The following is a 21,065-nucleotide window of genomic DNA, read 5'->3' on the forward strand; positions in this document are numbered from 1 at the left end:
GGAGTGATGGACATGTAGATATGATGGAATTGGTTTAACAAAGCGAGAAGACTTGAACTCCTCTCTGCTGGCTTAGTAAACATTTATCAAATAGACATTACATCCTGTAACTGTTTCACATGAGGAGACTTCTTATACTTACGTGTAGCTGTTTACAGCTAAGTAGACTGAGTCCTGAGAAAGGAAGTTAAATATTAGACTTGCTCACTGTATGGTCTCAGTGGTAGGATACGATATTCATTAACTCAACTCTTTGTTCATTAATAGATGCACTTTCTCAAATTAGTTAAATGAATTAAGTATTTAATTTGCTTAGAAAGAAATTAATTTCAAGAATATTTTGTTTCGAAAAAAAAATTTCTTTAATTATTTTTACTCATTTCTAATGAGTTATTTGAGTTGTTTTAAAATTTAATTTCTATAAATTCACTGAAAAATTACTAATTGGCAAACACACTAGAGAATGTAACTGAATACTTTACTGCACTTAGTCATATCTTTTACATAGTCTTAGTTCCAAGATGAACTTTTGCCTGTCATCCTTTCTGGGTTGATAAAGCAATTACTAAAGCAATGGAAGTCAACTCTTAGAATATTTGGCCTTGAATATTCAACAATTCACCTTATAATAATTTATATCTAAAACTGAAAAACTATTTTTTTTTAATAGTATTATCCCATTAGAGAGAAATTGCTTTTGTTTAATTTATAACATGTAAATTTTACCCCCCTTCACCAATTTCAAGGCATGTTGCAAACAAAACTCAGTATTAAGAAGGTTATTAATGATATATATATTATATATAATGTCATTATATCCTATAGATTGCATGCAGATTTTTAAGCTGTGTTCTTTTTTTTTTTTTCTTTTTTTTTATTACTAGTGATTTCTAGTTTTTGGTTCTTTACGTCATAACAAAGCTTTTGTTCGCATGATGTAATTTATGTTTGCAGTTCTGTGGGGAATGGGTTGAGTTATTCGTTTATTTCAATTTTGTTATATTTAATTTTTTTTTAATTAATTATCTGAAGAGAGTTAAGCTTATGTCAATCAAATTTGAATCAACCTGGGGGAAAAAAGGGTGATTACTGAAGGGCATGATTTGTCTGATTATAAATAATAATGTCAAAGTTTTATCTTTTAATAAGTTTTTTCATGGGATATCATTAGTAAGTTTTTACAAGATAGCATTATATATATATTATGATATCTACTTTTATTATTCTTAATGTGAATCATCAAAACATCATTCTTTACTCATATGACAAATTAGTATTTGAATGTATTTCTGACCCTCGGGCAGTTAATGCATATGATAAGACCAAATCAAAAGGTATTGTAGTATCAGAGATATGTACGATGCCACAAAATAGGCACCCAGTGCACTCTGTAAAATGATTTATAATAGGAAGGATATCCAGTCATAGAAACCTTGTCAAAACTGAAGCATTGGAGTAAGATGTAATCCTCCAGCCTGGTGGGTCCTGTTGTACCATGGAAAGCAAATATAAAATAAGAATAATGATGTAGGGTAGCTCAAAGAATCAACATTCATTCAATAAACATGTTTCACAGAGGCTATGACAAGTGACTGACTCCTTTAGCGATAAGCCATTGCTTGAGCAGACCCATCAAGCCAAGTGAAATCACAGCCATGGCCGATTCCAGTGTCACATAACTGATACCCATGCTGGTGGCATGTAAAAAGCACCCTTCTAACGTTGGGTGATATGCCATGCTTGAGAAGACCCACCAAGCCTAGTGAAATTGCAGTCATGGCCAATGCCAGTGTTGTGTAACTGGCACCTGTGTTGGTGGCACATAAAAAGTGCCCTTTGAACATTCGGCAATATGCCGCACTTGAGAAGACCTGTGTAGCCAAGTGAAATTGTAGTCATGGCTGATACCAGTGTCGCATAACTGACGCCTGTGCCAGTGACACATAAACTCCCTTCAGACATTAAGAAATATGCTATGCTTGAGAAGACCCATGTGAAATCGTAGTTATGGCCAATGCCAGTGTCACATAACTGGTACCCATGTTGGTGGCACATAAAAAGCATCCTTCAAATTTTGAGCCTCACAGAGACAGTAACAAGTGAACCAAGACCCTTGATGATATACTGTACTTGAGAAGACCTGTCAAGCCAAGTGGTTGTGGCCAATGCCAGTGTTACATGACTGGCACCTGTGTCAATGGCACGTAAAAAGCACCCACTGCACTCTTGGAGTGGTTGGGTTTAAGAAGGGCATCCAGCTGTAGAAACCTTGCCAGATCAGATTGGAGCCTGGTGCAGCTCTCCAGCTTACCAGTTTTCAGTTAAACTATCCAACCCATGCCAGCATGGAAAGTAGATGATGATAAATATCATATTTTGAGAAGTAATTAGTGAAAAACGGACAAAAAATGCTTTGAAACTGGGAAACAGGTTGGTTATGGGTTGGTGAATGAGGGAATCCAAGGGAAAAAAATCTCTTTTCAAAACACTTTTGTATGAATCAAAATATGATGGATGTGTTTTTAATAATTATATTTAGTTTATATGCCAAATATTTTCTTCTTACCTCTTTGTTACATTGGAGTGTATACTTAATGAATGAGCAGGACTATAATTTCATGATTTAAGTTAGATCAAACTTCTGTAGAACTGAGCATTGATTATCGGCCCCTGCAATACATAAAAACACAAAAGTTTAAAAATTATTAGCCTTCTTATAGACTTGGGGTGTGTTTTTTTGCCTTTCTAAGTTGACTATTATCAATTATGAATAATTTGTTTGTAACCTAGAATTTCTCTTTTTTTTTTTTTTTTTTTTTTTTTTTTTGATTTTGCTATTCAGTAGAAATGGATCATCCTCAAAGTTCTGAAGTTTCTAATTTATCTCCTTTCTTTCTGTGGACTTTTGTCACAGACTTAGATATTTTGATGTTCTGAGTTTATTGTTGTAAGTTGTTGAATTTAATGTTTCAATAATATTATTCTTAATGCTCGTGTTTTCACATCTTATGGTTTAACTCTATCAAACAGTTCTTCTCATTATAAGATATAGTTTTTCTCTTTCATAACATTTTGAAAACTTAGATGTTTACTTATGTTTATTTAGCACTTTAGCTTGTTCTTGGGTAGGAAGGTTATCTATTTCCATTTATAGGCTGTTGCATCATTACAAATCTCACAGATCTGAATGGCCCTACATTCAACATCTTTAAGGCTTGTTTTGTATTCTTAATCAGTTCGCCTTTCTCTACCATGTCCTTTTAAACAAGTTAGTACTTACAAAACTCATTACTCACCTTTCACTACATCTTCCCTCATCCCTACCCAATCTCTAAAGATATCCTCTACTCTTCCTGTCCTCCATTACATATCATCTACTCAGCACTTGCTCTTCAATATATTCCCAATCTCACTCATTCTCTATTTCTTATTCTCCCATGCACTTTTGCAACCTCCACCCACACATCCCTGTTCTTCTGCCCCCCCCTCCCACTTCCTTCAGTTCTCATCATCATCATCACCATCATTTAACATTCGTTTTCCATGCTAGCATGGGTTGGACGGTTTGACTGAGTACTAGTGAACCAGATGGCTACACCAGGCTCCAATCTGATCTGGCAGAGTTTCTACAGCTGGATGCCCTTCCTAACGCCAACCACTCTGAGAGTGTAGTGGGTGCTTTTTACATACCACCAGCACAAGAGCCAGTCTGGTGTACTGGCAATGGCCATGCTCATATGGTGTTTTTTTACATGCCACCTGTACAGGAGTCAGTCCAATGTTTTGTTCACATACCACCGGCACGAGTGCCAGTAAAGCGAAGCTGGAAACGCTCAAATGGTTCTTTTTACTTGCCACCAGCATTGGTCTTATATGTTGAGGATCCACAGATGCCTCATTACGGGTTTTTTCATCTCATCTCTGCTTTTTTTCATCCCGTCTCCCTCCACCCTGATCACTCTCCATCCTCTCTTCTAAAATGGGAATAGCCCTTTTAACAGCAAAACAGCCTGTTCTGCTCTGGTCCCTTCTCTTATACTTGAACTCCTCACCTCTTAGGATAAAGCCACCTCTCTCAGGGTTCATAGCCTTGCAAGCTGCATGGCAATCTCACTAGTGTCAGTGTCAGTGTAAAAACACCCGTTACACACAATAAAGTGGTTGACGTTAGGAAGAACATCCAGCCATAAAAAAACGTCCCAAAGTAGACAGGGAACACAATAATGCTTTTGGACCCATCAGATCCTGTCAAACCAGCTAATTCTTGCCAGCATTCAAACAAGGACTTTAAATGATGATGAATTAAAATTAGAATTTTAAAATTTAACAGTAAATTTGGGCATCGTCAACTAACGTATCCTATGAGGAGTAAAAGAGTACCTTCCTTATTAGTAACTCCAGATATAATCTATGTCCATTTTAATTGATGTCAAATCACCTATTTTTAAAATTAAAAATAAATAGAACCTTTTCTTCAGCCCAGTTTTGTGAACCAATTGTTAAAGGTCCAAACAGGAGTGAAGTTGGGGTAAATAAAGTGTTTGTCTTTCAATGAAAGTGTTGAAGGTAATGAAGTGGTATGAAACTCTCTAGAGAGCAGAACAGCAGATCTTTCCTTTAGGCAAGTGTTTCAGTCCTTAACTTCTAAGAGTTTCTCTCCACTTCATTACATACAAAGCATTCATTGAAAGATGAACACATTTTATTTACACCTACTTAACGCTTAATGTTTTGCTATGAAAATGTTCAATACATAAGATCGTTGCCAGTGCCCATGGACTGGCTCTTGTGCGAGTGACACATGAAATCGTTCAAGCGGAATCGTTGCCAGTGCCCCTGGACTGGCTCATGTGCGGGCGACACATGAATCTTTCGAGCGGGATCGTTGCCAGTGCCCCTGGACTGGCTCATGTGCGGGCGACGCCCCTGGGCCGGCTCTTGTGCGGGTGACACATGAGGTTTTTCGAGCAGGATCATTGCCGGTGCCCCTGGACTGGCTCATGTGCGGGCAACACACGAAATCCTTCGAGCGAGATCATTGCCAGTGACCCTGGACTGGCTCTTGTGCGGGTGACACATGAAATCTTTCGAGCGAGATCGTTGCCGGTGCCCCTGGGCCGGCTCTTGTGCGGGTGACACATGAGGTTTTTCGAGCGAGATCGTTGCCGGTGCCCCTGGGCTGGCTCGTGTGCGGGCGACACATGGAATCTTTCGGGCAGGATCGTTGCCGGTGCCCCTGGGCTGGCTCTTGTGCGGGTGACACATGAAATACCTTGAGCGAGACGGGATCGTTGCCAGTGCCCCTGGACTGACTCATGTGCGGGCGACACATGAAGTCTTTCGAGCAGGATCGTTGCCAGTGCCCCTGGATTGGCTCATGTGCTGGCGACACATGAAATTTCTTCGAGCGAGATCGTTGCCGGTGCCGCTGAACTGGCTCTTGTGTGGGGTTCTGGAATGTTTTGAGCGGGATCGTTGCTGGTGCCCCTGGGCTGGCTCTTGTGCGGGTGACACATGAGGTTTCTCGAGCGAGATGAGCGTGGCCTTTGCCAGTACCGCCTGACTGGCCTTCGTGCGGGTCACACATGAAAGCACCCACTACACTCTCTGAGTGGTTGGCTTTAGGAAGGGCATCCAGCTGTAGAAACACTGTCAAATCAGATTGGAGCCTGGTGTGGCCATCTGGTTTCACCAGTCCTCAGTTAAATCGTCCAACCCATGCTAGCATGGAAAGCGGACGTTAAACGACGACGACAATACGTACAGACATATATATATATATATATATATATATATATATATATATATATATATACCGCCTGACTGGCCTTTGTAGGGTTTTCGAGCGAGATCGTTGCCAGTGCCCCTGGACTAGCTCTTGTGCGGGTGGCACATAAAAGACACCATTTCGAGCGTGGCCGTTTTCGTGCGGGTGACATGTAAAAGCACCCACTACACTCTCTGAGTGGTTGGCGTTAGGAAGGGCATCCAGCTGTAGAAACTCTGCCAAATTAGATTGGAGCCTGGTGTTGCCATCCGGTTTCACCAGTCCTCAGTCAAATCGTCCAACCCATGCTGGCATGGAAGGCGGACGTTAAACGATGATGATGGCATAACAATTTGTATTTCCTAAGAAATATATTAATTCTCGAGTAAGTAATGTTGAATATGAATAAGATATTGGCAAGCCAAGCCAGACTTTACTTAATTCTCAACCGTACTATCTATTTCACTTGCCATTGGTTTTTGGAATCAGCTCAAATATCAATGATTGCTGCTCAGTTAGGAATATTCAAGAAGCAAATTCAAACAGTTGATGTTTGATTTTATTCATGTGTGTGTGTGTGTGTGTGTTGTAAATTGGATCAGATTGCTTTTCTACATTTTCCTACATTTGTGGCATTAAGGTTCAACATTTGCTTGAGATCTATTTATAACTTCATTTAAGCTATCATATATGAGTCACATTCCTTTTGTGCTTATATCGAACCAAATTCGATGACTGGCACCCATGCCAACCTCTCTTACATTGGACACTAAACTCGGCTTGCGAAGACCTGTTGGGGCAAGTGAAATCAAAATCGGGGTTGAACCAAATTCAATGACTGGCACCTGTGCCAGTGGAGTGCTAAGAGTACCGTCCGAGCGTGATCATTGCCAGAACAGCTGTCTGGCTTCCGTGCCAGTGGCATGTAAATAGCAATAGCATCATTTGAGCATGATTGTTACCAGCATCGCCTTCCTGGCACTTGTGCCTGTGGCACGTGAAAAAACATTCAAGCGAGGTCGTTGCCAGTGCCGATGGACTGGCTCCTGTGCCGGTGGCACAAAAAATACACCATTTGAGGATAGCCGTTGCCAGTACCGCCTGACTGGCCTTCGTGCCAGTGACACATAAAAGCACCCACTACACTCTCGGAGTGGTTGGTGTTAGGAAGGGCATCCAGCTGTAGAAACACTGTCAAATCAGATTGGAGCCTGGTGTAGCCATCTGGTTCGCCAGTCCTCAGTCAAATCGTCCAACCCATGCTAGCATGGAAATTGGACGTTAAACGATGATGATGATGATGTGTGTTGAAACAGATATTGTTATATTTCAGGAGGAGCGTTTTTTTTGTTTTTTTTTTTGCTAAATAAACATGCATATGTTTATTACTCGTTAAACAATGATGATGATAATGATTCTGGCATCAACCTTTGATCTATATTTTAGTTGCATGTTGCTTTCCATGAATAATGTTTGTAACTTTGGTTGTTTTTAAATAATAAACGCATTAGGCACAGGCATGACAGTGTAGTTAAGAAGCTTGCTTTCCAACAATGTGGTCTTAAGTTCAGTCCCACTGCATAGCACCATGGGCAAGTGTCTTCTATTAAAACCCCTTTCCTGGACATCAGATGATGGTTTTAAATGAGCATTATCGTATAAGTGAGGTTGTTCATTTCCAGTCTTCTGTAAAAGAACCTCTTTGACTATGGGAAAATATTTCCTTGCTTGGCAACAGGTATCTAGCCAAACAAAAACTGTTTCAACATATTTGATTTGACCCATAGAAACATGGAAAAGTGGATGTAGAATGATGTTGATAGTTATGATGCTAAGCAGAAATAATCTCAATCATTGCCTATACAGTCCAGCAAAGTTCCAGAATTCAAGACATCATACCAGTCGGTGTTTTTAAATCACTACTCTAGATTAATAAAAAATATTCACAGCATCTAATCAGAATTAGGCTAGCAACTAATTTGGAATTGTGTATATAGATTTCGTACACATGGATTGCAGGAATATTTAAATTCCTGAAACTGTATTAGAATGAAGTAAATATTTATAAACTGATTTTTATCAATTATATTAATTATATCTCCTAATGGTTTCCTGATTCTGCAGAATTCTTGAGCATAGTCTAAAGCCAACCATTGGTACCAAATCCTAAAATTTCTGTCTCAAACACACATCATTTCATCATCATCATCATCATCATCGACAACAAAGTAAACTGTAAACTTTACTTTCATAAAAATCCTCACTTGTTTGTCTTCTATGTTAGACAGTTGTTCATTCTCAGGTCCTGAAAGCTCCTCATAAAACAATTCTTCATTGGTTCCATCATAAAACAACTCCTCATCTGTTCCATTCATTGCATTGTAAACTTACAATAAATTCCCACACTTCTTTCAACCATTGTATAACAATATCTAAGTATAGACATTTCCAAGTACCCTCCCCTTTCGTTAGTTTTTTGTTTGTTTGTTTGTTTCCAGATACCATCCACGTGTTCTACAAAGTTCTTGTATATATATATATATATATATATATATATATATATATATATATATATTTAAATGTCTCGTTTAGTGTAACTTCTAATAGCTGTAGAAGTGATGTGCAACTTCTGAGAGATCAATGCCTGCCTTTTTTCAGTTTCCTATATCTTCATCTTTACAGATTTACTCAACTGTGAATAGAACTGATCACATATAAGCAATGATGTTGGCTCAAGAAGAGATCCAGGTCTCTTCCTCCAGCTAAACATGTGTTAATATCTTGTTATTCCCTTAGTGAGTTTTCCAAATGGTGTGCTCTGACAAGCACACCACCTGGAAATTTTCCCTTTGGAATAGATTTTCTTTCTTTTAATTACCATTAATTTACATTTTGTGCCATCAACTAAGCATGCTAAAAGTACCATAAAATGTTGCTTTTCATGTCCAGCTGTTTTTATTCTAAGAGTTCTGTTTCTTCAGTAGTCTTTAGTGCTATAACCAGGCATGTATAAAAAAATAATAATAAAAAAAGAGAAAACATTGGAGTTTTGTCCATGTTTCCTATTGCTGACAAGTCATGCCCATAATGTTTGCATTCAATAATTACAAATTTATGGAATTACTGTACTTTATTGTCCACATTTTTTGCTAGTTTTGTAGAATGTGGGTTTACTGATGTAATGATAGTCCAGTTCTATAAATGAATCATCACGCTGATGTTGTGCAGATTTAATAGATTAATTAATATTATGTTTGCCTGTATCCATGGATAACTGGAAAGCTTTTGTTCCAATAACCATATAGGTGACAAATCCATCAATCCATCCTTGTATAATCTACACACCCAAGTGTGTAGAGTTCTCTCCTGCTTTCATATGGGAGAAATGTTATATTATTTACTAGATTTTATTTCTGACACTTTTTGAGTGTCCCATTTTCATTTTTAACTGTCCTTTGCTACTTCTTCCAAACATACACACACACAAAAAAATTATTCTTTCTCATAATTACAATTTCTATGCTGTTTAGCATATTCAATGACACAGTCCAGTAACCAATCTTTTGTCTTTTAGAGTTCATAGTTTACTCTTTGTCAGCTTTTTCCTATGAATTTTTTTTTTAATACTTCTTCCACCAAATCTGTGCTTATACAGGCTAGAAATTTAGACAGATATGAATAATATGATATGTTTGTTTTGTAGCAGAACTGAATTCTGCTTAAACAGGTGGGTTTGTTTTCTCATGTGATGTTACCAACATACATTAGCTTGCAACCAAACTGTTCTTACAAACTGCATAGTGACCTGATGAAACTACCTCTATATTCAATTATTTGCGTGTGTGTGTGTGTGTGTGTGTGTGTGTGTGTGTGTGTGTGTGTGTGTGTGTGTGTGTGTGTGTGTGTGTGTGTGTGTGTGTGTGTGTGTGTGCTACAAATGTCAAATCCAGATCAAGGTTCTGTAGGTAAGTCGTATGCAAGTTTTCCATGTCCATTGTTATGCAAAAAAAAGTTGCGACTTATCTACCAGTATACATGGTAAGTTGTTTTTATTTTAAATGAAAGCTAGATCTTATATACCTAGCCACTTGGCAGGGTTCTTTTTTTTTTTTTTTTCTATTTCTTCCACTTACATTTTCCTAGTTCCCATGTTCCAATCAATACCTAGCATTCACCAAACTATTTACCATTTGTCGGTATAAATGTATTAAATTTCCTGTCTTTTGATATCCTAAATTCTTTAATGATTCAAAAAGAATTTAATCCTTTTGTTTTATAACATCAATAAATTAATAAATTCATAAACATTGACATATTATTGGTTGATTTCTGTCCTTTTAGTTCAAATTTCATTTATATCTGCTGTAACTCTGTTAGATTGTCATCATTAGATAAACTCTATGGACATTCTTTAAATTTCTCAAATATTTTCCATTACTTTTGGTGTGGTTGGCAATGAATGTTTGAAATAGTAAAAAACACCTGTTGTTATTACTGTCTATTGCAAATCCAATTACAAAATATATATTTTTCAATTTGGTTTGGGTCGATTGTTTTGGTAACAGACACTAATTTTCATAGTTATTATTATTCCTAAATATTTAGCATGTAAGTATTCTGTAATGAAATATGTATTCTAACTACATGATTTCGCATTAAAGAGGAATTTTTTTTCTTTTTGAGATTTAACCATGAATTTGTAGGTGTCTGTATGTGTCTATCTATTTATCTCTATCTTTCTATCGCTATCTATCTATCCCTATCGCTATCTATCTATCTATCTATCTATCTCCACACATACATACACATGCATATACAGAGAGAGTCCCATCTCCAAGTTAATTATTCTATTGTAATTTTTTTTTCCAGGCCCATCATCTGCGCTGCATAAATGACTTCATTGAAGCTGAGATGAATTATTATGCTCAGTGTCATCAATATATGCTAGACCTACGCAAGCAGTTGGGCGGGTAAGGCATTGTTTTAAATTACTTATTTTGTTTTTGTTGGCGTTTTTTGTGTCCTGTTTTTAAAACATAAATTTGACTATTTTGAAATTTTATTATGCAATATATTTGCATATTGCATTTTTTTTCTTCAAAATAGCATCTTTAATGGGAGTCTGTTGTACCTTATTTTGGAAGTGATTTGCTAGTATCTCTCATAACATGGATTCCTTTCCTCTTTTTGTTTTTCCATTTTTCTTTATTTATTCATGATTGTTCTGATGTAATATGTTTTTAATAATAATCACCTATATTAAAGATTCGAGCCAAAACGCTGTCTGCAACAACAACAACAACAACGCTTTCATGTGACAAGTATAATTGTCACAGTTTTGATTTATGTACGCATGTGGCTGATGAGACCGTAAAAGGTTGAAAGTGTGAATTTTCTGGCTTTCTTAACTGACTGTTTTTTTTTTCCATGCTTTCAAAAAAGCTTGCTGTATGTTGTTAGCCACTCTTTCTTGACCCCAGTACTGGTCAAGCAGAGAAATTCTCTCATGATTATTAATACATTACATGAATGCAGTAGCTGAATTCATTTTTAACATTTATCATTAGTAATCTACGCATTGGAATTTTAGAAAATTGTATTTGTATATGCAAGAACTGCGGTTATCACTAAAAATATCCGTGAATCAATAAACTTGACAATACTTTCATTGGACACACTTAAAAATTTGTATTTTCACGAATGATTATTGTAATTGTTGAAATTACAGAATTTGTTTGGCACCCATAAAATAATTTTGAATATTTTAAAATTTCAATGAGCAGCATTTATTACAGTAGATGCAATTAACTTTAGTTGAGTGCTTGTGAAGGCATGTGGCTCAGTGGTTAGGGTGTTTGGGACATGTTTGTAATGCTTGGTTTCTGGCAGCATTTGTGTCCTTCATCAAGGCACTTTATTTCACATTGCTCCATTTCACTCAGCTGGTGAAAGGAAGTCGTGTCTGTCACACTATCATGCTGAATCTCCCAGTGAACTATGTTAAGGGCATGTATGTCTGTGAAGGACTCAACCATTTACACGTTAATTTCATGGACAGGCTGTTCCATTGATCGAACCCACTGTAACACTAATCACAATAACTGATAGAATGCCAGGTCAGTTGACTGCTGATATATATATATATATATATATATATATATATATATATATATATATATGTGTGTGTGTGTGTATATATATATATATATATATATATATATATATATATATATATATATTTATTATGTAGGAGGGGCTCCGAAAGAGGTCTTAGGGAGTAGTGTCCCTGCCTTCTTAAGATAGTTTTCCACCACATTTTTTATAAATCGTGGTAGAGGCCTTGGCCTCGGGACCATTCATGTCTAGAAACTGAGGTTGGGGGGGGGGGGGTAAGCAAGGGCATGCTCCCTGTAGAAAATCCAGCTCCAAAAAAGCCTCATGATAGCAAAGGAGAATGGGTACCAGCCAGCCCAAAGGTTGGGATGGGCTGCACCTACCTACCTCAGTTGCTATGACATTGAGATAGATCCAGCCACCCCTGTCAACAGGGACAAAACCCGGATTTAAAACATTTGATGATGATGATGATATTACATGATTTTGTTTAGATTTGTTTTTAAATTGTTTATCATATTTCTCATGAGAAATATGCATTATACATGGAATTTGCAAGCATAACTGAAATGCAAACACACACATGCACACGCAGTCTTTGCAGCCCTTCTTCTTTAAGATTCAGCAATTCAATGCTACATGTATTCCATGTGTGATCATTTCCAGTTTATCAATATGATCAGAAAATATAGGAAATCAGAACACAAAATTCTATGTTAGCCTTGCTTGAACTAAAAGATTTTAACATTTAAAAAAAAAAAAACATTTATATGAAACAATGTGTTTAATGTGTTTATAAATGACTGTTTATATATTTGATAATATTCTCATCTTTCTATTTGTATATATCCCTGCAACTTAGAAAATGTTCTACTTAACATTAAACTATTTTGATTTTTTTTTTTTTGTTTTCCTTTTAATATTCTAGGCCTTCTTAATACATCTGTTCATCTAGCCTGATCTCTTAAGCTGATTTGTCTCTCCCTATTTTTTAAAATCTATTTGTTGTCTATTCAATATGTATCCCCCCACCACCACCCCACTTTTTCTATTCGTTTATAATGCACTGCTCATTAATAGATCTCAACAGTATTGATTTCTGTCACCCTGCCCTGAACCCATTTGTAAATGTTTTGTATACTGTTGCTATGTTCCACCTGTTATTGACATTGACTTCAATATGCTCCTTTGAATAACTTCCCTTCAAATGTCTCTGATTAGAATTGTTCTGTAATCAACTTTTTCATCTCTGATAAACATATTCTTCATTTTTTTTTTTTTTTTTTTTTTCATACCATGAGCAACATTTTAAGACTAAAGCTATCGATTCATTTCACTACTTTGGAGCATAGTAGTTTAACTAACGCATAAATAAGGTACCCAGAGTCTTGATTCTTGTAACACAAGTTAATACCCCAGAATACTTTAATTTTTGTCTCTAGAAAAATACAATACAATTAACATTACTTATGTAACCTTAGGATTAATTAAGAAATTATTATTAGTATTATTGTTATTATTAAATGAAATTATCAAATTATCAATATTAGCATAATTAAAAGAAATTATCATTATTATATTACAAAGTCATAAAAAATTCTTGGCTTTGTAGCTCCTTCTAATTAATTTAAGGCCAAGGAATGATTTCCATAAGTCTTTAACATGAATATTTCAATTATATATTTTTTCTTTTTCGCTTTGTTTCCATTGATCTTTACCATTACTTTTTCAGCAGGCTACTTTCAAATAATTTCTGTAATAATTTCCTAATTTGTGGAAAATGGTTTAAGAATTATTAAAAAAAAAAAAAAACTAATTACAAATGATAATGATAACAATAATAATAATAATAATTTTTACATGATATATTTATTATGCAGACATGAACATCTTGTATTATTTGACTACTATTATTATTATTGTTGTTGTTGTTGTTTCATAATTTAGCTCTTTTGTGTCTCTCCTTAAAAAAAATTTTAAAAAAACATGTCATAAAGTTCTCCAAATGTTACTTGATTTGCTACCACTCTACTGAAGCCCCCCTACCCTTTCCTGTTGCAGTATACCTGCTGATAACTGATTGCAGGACCATCATGTAAGATGTAGCATATTTTTCGGCCTACTATGGTATGCTATGTATATCCATTTAAAGATTATCTCAGTCTGTTACTCCCTGAGTTTCTTAGCTAAACCCTTTTCATCGCTATCACTAATTATCATTTCTGCTTGTACTTTTTGCTTCAGGTGGGAATGCACATTTTATTTCTTGTAATTCATGTTTTCTTTTCTCCTTTCTTTCTTTTTTAACAATATGATATTTTATTACTGTTTAAGTTTTGGTTTTGGGTTTTTTATTTTTCCCTAATTAAAACTCAATTCTCGCCCTTCTTCCCCTCCCTTTTAGCATGCTTCCAATCCAATATAGTATGCAGTAGATATATAAGGATCCTTCTTTTCATCTAGTAATAAGTTGAGGCTAAGCTTATAGAAATAAGTAAAAAATCAGCAACGTTTGATTTTTCCTTCCTCATTATCTTTTAGTTTTCCTTCCATTTAGCTATTTCTAATTAACATACGGTGAAAAAAAGGACTTCCTGTTGATAGAAATTATATTGTTGGTTCCATAGAAGCTTTAAATTTATTTATCTTTCATCAGTTGTTCGTGTTTAGTATCTGATTTTCTTATTTTCTTATTTAGTTAAATTACAGAAGCATTCAGAGTTTTATCTTACGTTACTATTTTTTCTTTTATTCTGTCATTATTTCTACCTTGTGACTTTTCAGTAGAAAAGATATTCTCTAGCTTGCTGTTTTAGATGTTGTACCTTAGCTCCATGTACTAAGTTTCGTATTTGTGTACAATTTAGTTTTATTCAGAGCTAGTTTAGACCGTTGCATTTTTTTTCTTAGTCTGTTTTTTGGGATTTGTCTTCTGTTCAAAAGAAAATAATGAATTATTATTTTCTCTGTTTATTTTCTTAATATTTATAACATGTAACTAACAAATTGTTTCATGCAAATTCAATTGAATCATGTGTATGTATATGTAAATATGTATTTATGTGTAGCCGAGTCAAGTACATCGATATCAGCAATATCAAAATTAGATCAATGGAAATTGTAGTTGTGAGCCCCGTGTCGGTAGCACGTAAAAAGCACCATCCGATTGTGGTTGATGCCAGCTCCTCTGGCCTCTTGTGCCGGTGGCACATAAAAAGTACCCACTACACTCTCAGAGTGATTGGTGTTAGGAAGGGCATCCAGCTATAGAAACACTGCCAGATCAGATTGGGGCCTGGTGCAGCCTCCTGGCTTCCCATACCCCAGTCAAACCGTCCAACCCATGCCAGCATGGAAAGCAGATGTTAAACGATGATGATGATGTACATGTGTATATATGTATTTAAGCATGCATATGTATTATGTAAATATTTGTGTGTTTTTGCATATATGTATGAATAACAGTGGAGGCGCAATGGCCCAGTGGTTAGGGTAGCGGACTCGCGGTCATAGGATCGCAGTTTTGATTCCCAGACCAGGCGTTGTGAGTGTTTATTGAGCGAAAACACCTAAAGCTCCACGAGGCTCCGGCAAGGGATGGTGGCGAACCCTGCTGTACTCTTTCACCACAACTTTCTCTCACTCTTACTTCCTGTTTCTGTTGTGCCTGTAATTCAAAGAGGGTCAGCCTTGTCACACTGTGTCACACTGAATATTCCCGAGAACTACGTTAAGGGTACACGTGTCTGTGGAGTGCTCAGCCACTTGCACGTTAATTTCACGAGCAGGCTGTTCCATTGATTGGATCAACTGGAACCCTCGACATCGTAAGCGACGGAGTGCCAACACACATATGAATAACAATCTAAGAATCCATGACTCAGAAAAAAATTTGCTCATATATTCGTCAATGGAGTGGGGTATATTAATCAAAGTTTGCAGTATTATAGATCTCTTAAAGCTGGCCTTACCAATCAGTTTCACACTGGGTATTAAAACCAGCCATTAGATAACTGCATAGTTAATACCATGTGCTCTTCAGAGTTGGTAGAGCTGTCACTGTATTTATATAATATTTATATAGTAATATGTATAATACGTGAAACAGTCAGCAAGTAAGAGTTGATGTTAATGCAAAGAAACATTATTTATTATTTTTACTTGATAGTGAGTTTCAAAAGTGACCCAAAGGCTGAGAGTTTCATGCGTGACACTTACCATAAATGGAACCCTGAGTCTGTGAGTCACTTTCAAAACTTTCTGCCAAGTAAAAGTAATAAAAGTATATATGCTCATATGTTTAACCTCTCTCCATTTTTAATTAGTGCTCAGGTGTACTACATGTGTATACATGTTTTTATATATGTATGTATATGTGTAAATGCCTGTGTATGTATATGTTATACATGTACATGTATGCATGTGTATGTATATGGTATATGTGTGTATATATGGTATATGTGTGTATATATGGTATATGTGTGTATGTGGTATATGTGTGTATGTGGTATATGTGTGTATGTGGTATATGTGTGTATGTGGTATATGTGTGTATGTGGTATATGTGTGTATGTGGTATATGTGTGTATGTGGTATATGTGTGTATGTGGTATGTGTGTATAGAGATGTATATACATGTAGATGTATATATGTATATATATATATATCTGTATATATGGGTATATATATGTATATATATATATATATCTGTATATATGGGTATATATATATCATCATCATCATCATCATCGTTTAACGTCCGCTTTCCATGCTAGCATGGGTTGGACGATTTGACTGAGGACTGGTGAAACCGGATGGCAACACCAGGCTCCAGTCTGATTTGGCAGAGTTTCTACAGCTGGATGCCCTTCCTAACGCCAACCACTCAGAGAGTGTAGTGGGTGCTTTTACGTGTCACCCGCACGAAAACGGCCATGCTCGAAATGGTGTCTTTTATGTGCCACCAGCACAAGCCAGTCCAGGGGCACTGGCAACGATCTCGCTCGAAAATCCTACAGGAGCCAGTCAGGCGGTACTGGCAACGGCCACGCTCAAAATGGTGCATCTCATGTGCCACCCGCACAAGAACCAGTCCAGGGGCACTGGCAACGATCTTACTTGGCTTGCCGGGTCTTCTCACGCACAGCCCATTTCCAAAGGTCTCGGTCCGTAGTCATCGCCTCGGTGAGGCCCAATGTACGAAGGTCTTGCCTCACCACCTCAGCCCAGGTCTTCCTGGGCCTACCTCTTCCACGGGTTCCCTCAACTGTTAGGGTGTGGCACTGTGTATATATGTGTATATCTGTGTATATCTGTGTATATCTGTGTATATATGTGTATATCTGTGCATATGTGTAGATATCTGTATGTGTATATATATATATATATATATATAGGTGTGTCTATATAGATGTATATATGTGTGTGCGTTTATATGTATGTGTGCATGTATCATCATCATGACCACCTAATGTCTATTTTCCATGCTTGCATGGGTTGGATGGTTGGACAAGAACCAATGAGCTACAGTACTCCACCAGTGTCTGAATATATATATGTTTGTGTGTGTGTATGTATGTATGTTTGTATGTATGTATGTATACATATTTGTGTATGTATATATGCATGTATTTGTGTGTATACATGTGTATGTATATATGTCCATATATGCATGTATATGTGTGTATGTGTATATATGTATGTATATATGTATATAAAATTTGAAAACTTTCGTCTGATTTGAGAAATTCTCAATATTATTGAACACCAATGTATTCAGACACATTATACACCAGTATACAAGGAGGTACCCAAAAGAAACCGGAATTTTGCAATATTATTTTGTTCATTTAGTTTTACACTTTTATCACCTTCAAAGTATTCTCCATTTGAAGCAATGCATTGGGCCAGGTGTGTTTTCCACTATTCGAGGCACTGCTGGAACTCCTGTGAAATGATGCCTTTTAACACCTCCAGTGTTTCTTTTCTTCACTTCCTCCACATCTACAAATTCCATAGCACCAGGTTTCCTCACCTTTGAAATCAAGGTCCAGATCAACTTCTGGCAGTTCTTTCAGTCCGTGACACGCATTCAGTTGTGACTGCTTTTGATCTTCCGTGAGCAAGTGAGGCAAAAATTTTCCTGCAACTCTTTTCATTCACAACTCCTCACTCAAAATTTGTTGGCTGGAGCTCCAGTACACACCATTAATATCAACAACTTTGTCAATTGTTTGGTAACAGTCTTCCAAGATCAGTTCATGATGTTTTCGTTTGGGAAGTCAGTGGTTGCCTTGAACAAGGTTGGACTTCAAGTGACCATTTTTAAAGCATGGAAACCACTCATAAACTTGGCAGCATCCTTGTAAGCTGTTTGAAGCATGACAACTGTTTCAGCCACTGTTTTTCCCAGCAGAAAACAGAATTTCATGGAAACATGCTATTACTTCGATTCAGCTCTTGCAAAATACAAACAGGAGAGAAACACTGCAAAGCAAAGATGCAGACTGATGCCTAAGGATCACATCAAGTGTCTTCTAGCGGCAGAAGCCTGAACTACAATGGGTTTGTCCAACATTAAACATTTCCGGTTACTTTTGGGTACTCCCTCATATTTGGATTAGTAGTCTCCTCTCAGTTGTTGTACTCACAACTCTAGCCTTCATCAGGTACTTCCTGTATTTCATCATGTTCTCATAATTTGGAACAAAACCCTTTATTAAACTCCATGCAAGTTGGGATGTTCTTCTTATCATTTTACTACTTGTGTCAGATTTATGCTGTACACTTTCACCACAACTTTCTCTCACTCTTTCTTCCTGTTTCTGTTGTACCAGTATTTCAAAGGGCCAGCCTTGTCACGCTGAGTATTCCTGAGAACTACATTAAGGGTACACATGTCTGTGGAGTGTTTAGCCACTTGCATGTTAATTTCACGAGCAGGCTGTTCCGTTGATCGGATCAACTGGAACCCTCATCATCGTAACCAACGGAGTGCCACATAATATACATGTAACATGATATATGTATATAACATCAAGTTAGATTTTTATTCGGTATATCTCAAAGTTTTAAAATATGGTGCTATCACACTTGGTAATGGTGGTTGTGTTATGCTGTTCGAAGATTGAGATTAAACATGTTGAAGTGCTGAAGTTTGTCATCAATTTCTTGTGTTGGATTCTTCAAGTGCCAGTCAAAGTGTAGAATGGCAGATGGTTTTGCTTCTTCTTCTCTCTTCCTCAATGATAGCAGTGTAATTAATTTGACATAAGTAATTGATCTTAAATATTTTTGAATAGGGGTTTATCTCAACAAAGTAATTATTGACAGTTGAGGTCAAGAAACTCTACTTCAGGTTAAGATTTTTTAAATATATCTCTATATTCCATTCAGTTTATTTCTTCATATTCACTTTTGAAGATTTTGAAGTTTCTCCCTGTCATGATGTGTTCTTTGAGCGTTAAACCTTTTAAAAGCTTTTAATGTAGAATGACAATCAAAGATGTAATCAAGCTCTCTAAATTACCGAAACAAAGTCCAAGTACCGTAAATCCTTGAGTATAATCCGTACTTTTTCCCCAAAATTTAAAGGTCAACATTTCTAGTGCATACTATATACGAGATTAAAAATGAAAAAATATTTTCTAAGCAAAATTTTCTAAGTGATAAATATGTAAAGGCAATTTACTTAAAATTTTTTTTTCCCTGATGTTATTACTGTTATTTCTTTATTTTCTGCAAACAAAGTGCACAAAAAAGCTACACGTTTGCATTATGTTATATATACAATGATAATAAAGGACGTTACCGTATATACGTTTACAAACCAAGGATGTTATATAGACCTCCTTGACTCAAGTTAGAGAAGGGGTGCGTATTATACACAAGGTTTAGGTTTTTCAGAGGTACAGCCCCCTAAAAATCCCCTGCGTATTATACTCAAGAGCGGACTATACTCAAAGATTTACGGTATTAAGCATTCAACAATCTTTTAACTACAAAATGAAATGGAAAACATCATCATAGTGTAATGAAAATAGTTTTGTGTGTTGTGCCTCAAACGATCGTAAATATGGAAGTACATCAAAGACCTAATCAGAATCTTTACCGTAACAAAACAATGCTATGAAGATCTGTAACTTTATGCATCAGAATGGAAAAGAAAGAAATATTGATAAAATGTGGAATTTCTACTGTTTTCATAGTTAATAATATTACCCATTGAATGATCCATATTTCATAAGTTATATTCAGTTGTATTGATATTATATTGATGAGAATCATTAGTATTCAGTGTAGATAGCCACCTTATGATAGATGCCTGTGCGTGATGGGTTTACTGTCGAATGGACTTTTGCACACTACCTCTCATATGCAGCCTGTAATGTGTGTTCGCACGCGTGTATTTAGGAATGTTTCAGCCTCTGACCAGAGTCTGTTAATAATCTTGTTACTAGATCTGCATTTTATATATCATCATCATCGTCATCATTGATTTAGCGTCTCTTTTTCTGTGCTTGCATGAATCGGATGGAATTTATTGAAGCAAATTCTCTTTGGTTGGATGAATGCCTTTCCTGTCACCAACCTTCACATGTTTCCAAACAACAATATTTCCCCATAATTAGACTCATTTTCTCACAGAAGACTGAGCATAAACAACCTCATTTGTATGACAATGATGCTTCTTTGCAACCACCATGTGTTGTCTAGTCAAGGGTAAACCCCCCCACACACACACACACACACATATATATGATACACTCTCCTGTCATTAGACGACATATGAAGGTTCAACAATTTCTTACTGAACAACTACACAGATGATTTTATAATGATCAAATGTTTGTGTACACATAAGTTCACTCCCTCTATCAAATCGACATTACCTGCACAGGTACAACAGGTGCCACATGTCAGATGAAATGATCACAGAGCAACATGATATGAAGTACTTTGCTCAAGGAGACAATGCCCGGTCTGGGAATTGAACCCACAATCTCGCAGTGGTCGTTGCCAGTTTTGCTGGACTGGCTCCCTTGCAGGTAGCATGTAAAAAACACCTTTTGAGCATGGTCGTTGTCAGAACTGCCTGACTGGCCCTCATGCCAGTGTCACGTAAAAGCACCCACTACACTCTTTGAGTGGTTGGCGTTAGGAAGGGCATCCAGCTGTAGAAACA

At 36.5% G+C, this 21,065-nt stretch overlaps 1 protein-coding gene across 8 annotated transcripts in view; it reads left to right on the forward strand.

The window, feature by feature from the left end:
- The window catches only part of LOC106869469 (endophilin-B1), a 169,922-nt gene that overhangs the window by 129,749 nt on the left and 19,108 nt on the right, over positions 1-21,065 (forward strand). For all 8 annotated transcript variants that reach the window (XM_089347792.1, XM_089347794.1, XM_089347793.1 and 5 more), the window contains one exon: positions 10,637-10,737. In XM_089347792.1, coding sequence (XP_089203918.1) covers positions 10,637-10,737 — 101 coding nt within the window. The remainder of the gene's footprint in view (positions 1-10,636; positions 10,738-21,065) is intronic.

This window comes from Octopus bimaculoides, chromosome 2 (assembly GCF_046866305.1).
Source record: "Octopus bimaculoides isolate indiv1 chromosome 2, ASM4686630v1, whole genome shotgun sequence".
In the NCBI taxonomy this organism is placed as follows: Eukaryota; Metazoa; Mollusca; class Cephalopoda; order Octopoda; family Octopodidae; genus Octopus; species Octopus bimaculoides.